The sequence below is a fragment of the Kryptolebias marmoratus genome, linkage group LG2 (assembly GCF_001649575.2).
Source record: "Kryptolebias marmoratus isolate JLee-2015 linkage group LG2, ASM164957v2, whole genome shotgun sequence".
Classification (NCBI taxonomy): Eukaryota; Metazoa; Chordata; class Actinopteri; order Cyprinodontiformes; family Rivulidae; genus Kryptolebias; species Kryptolebias marmoratus.
The window spans coordinates 8,661,405-8,662,781 of record NC_051431.1 but is presented as its reverse complement, the minus strand read 5'-3'; the positions used below and the strand labels follow the sequence as shown (position 1 = coordinate 8,662,781).

At 41.6% G+C, this 1,377-nt stretch overlaps 1 protein-coding gene across 3 annotated transcripts in view; it reads right to left on the bottom strand.

The window, feature by feature from the left end:
* cadm1b (cell adhesion molecule 1b) overlaps positions 1-338 on the bottom strand; it is a 171,287-nt gene extending 170,949 nt beyond the window's left edge. Inside the window, exon 1 of one of the 3 annotated variants that reach the window (XM_017428366.3) lies at positions 137-338. In XM_017428366.3, coding sequence (XP_017283855.1) covers positions 137-212 — 76 coding nt within the window. In that variant the 5' untranslated portion in view covers positions 213-338. The remainder of the gene's footprint in view (positions 1-136) is intronic. The other 2 variants (XM_017428364.3, XM_017428365.3) reach the window with 2 other exon arrangements.
* Positions 339-1,377: the final 1,039 nt, after the last annotated feature.

Genomic DNA, 1,377 nt, shown 5'->3' with positions numbered 1-1,377 from the left:
CAAAACACAGAAGACAAGCTGCTCCTCGGGCTTTAACTGCGAGATCCTGCATCACACACACGCTCAGCTTCGGGAGGGAGGGGGTAAAAAAAATTTAAAAATCAAAAATTAAAAAAATGTAACAAAATCCACTCACCTTTCGGAAGAAACGCCGCCGAAATCACGAAAACCGAGAAAGAAATAGCGAGAGATCCGCTCCCCGTGATCGCCATGTTGGATACCTGCTCGAGACTGGCGGCGCTAAATCACCTAGAGACGGCCATGGGATGGAAATGTAGACACATGAGGGGTAGAGAGGGAGGGGGGACAAGGAGGAGGAGGGAGGAGGGAGTCCGCTATCGCACTTTGCGCTGCGTTACAATGTTGAGATGACATCCAGGCGTTTAAACAAAAAAAAAAAAAAAAAAAAAAAAAGACACCGCGCGCCCTCGTGAGAGTTCTAAACATGTGTAGGTTGTGTTATTACCTCCTCTGATTGCCCCCCTAAGACCCACTGTAACGCTCTGCAGGAACATTGAAAGAATAATAAAAGTGATTTCATGGGAAGTGTAAAAGAAAAGAAAAAAACACACAGAGCTGTGAAGTAAATTCAACGCAGCCACTTTATCAGAATATTATAGTAATTTATGGTTTTACACACAGAAACCTACATTCCGCTGGCTTCAGTTTGGTTTTTATACCACATAAATCTCTTAGTTTGTGTTTATTACACAGTACTGATGCTGGAAGCTGCGCTTGAAGGAAACGAGGTGTTATTCTGTTCTTTAAACACTCAAACATGATGATTTTTGAGACGCAGTCATTGAAACTCCTGGTAAAAAGTCAATAATATTATAATAATATTTAACTTAAACTGAATGTATATGTTAAAAGGGCAGATCTATCATGATATTAAAAAACAACATTTTCAAATCTATTAAAGGGAAACAGCAAAGTTTGGTGAAACTCTGCTCCTCTAACCGTTTCAGCTCAATGTCTACTCAAAGAGCGCCCCCTTTGCGTTGAACAGCGTATTGCATCTTTAAAATTAGAGCTCAAGCTGTGAAGAATGTCACATCAGAATGAAACAGTCTGAAATTTACAGATTGTAATGTTTCAGGTGAATAATGGGCAGCCGAATTCTCTCCTTGGACTTTATTACTCCTCCTGATGTCTCAACTTATTCTCACCTGGAGTACATGAGGGCCCATCTTCTGAGAATCACAGAGCCACAGGGAGAGCTGTGCATGACAACGGTGAATCTCATTTCCCCCTTTCATTGTGTCAAAACAGCACAAAGACTGCTAATTGCACAATCTATTCTCTGAGGCTGCGTGTCAGTCCTCATTCCATGGATGAGTAGATAGCATTTAGAACTTCGCTCTAATGCTGCAGCCG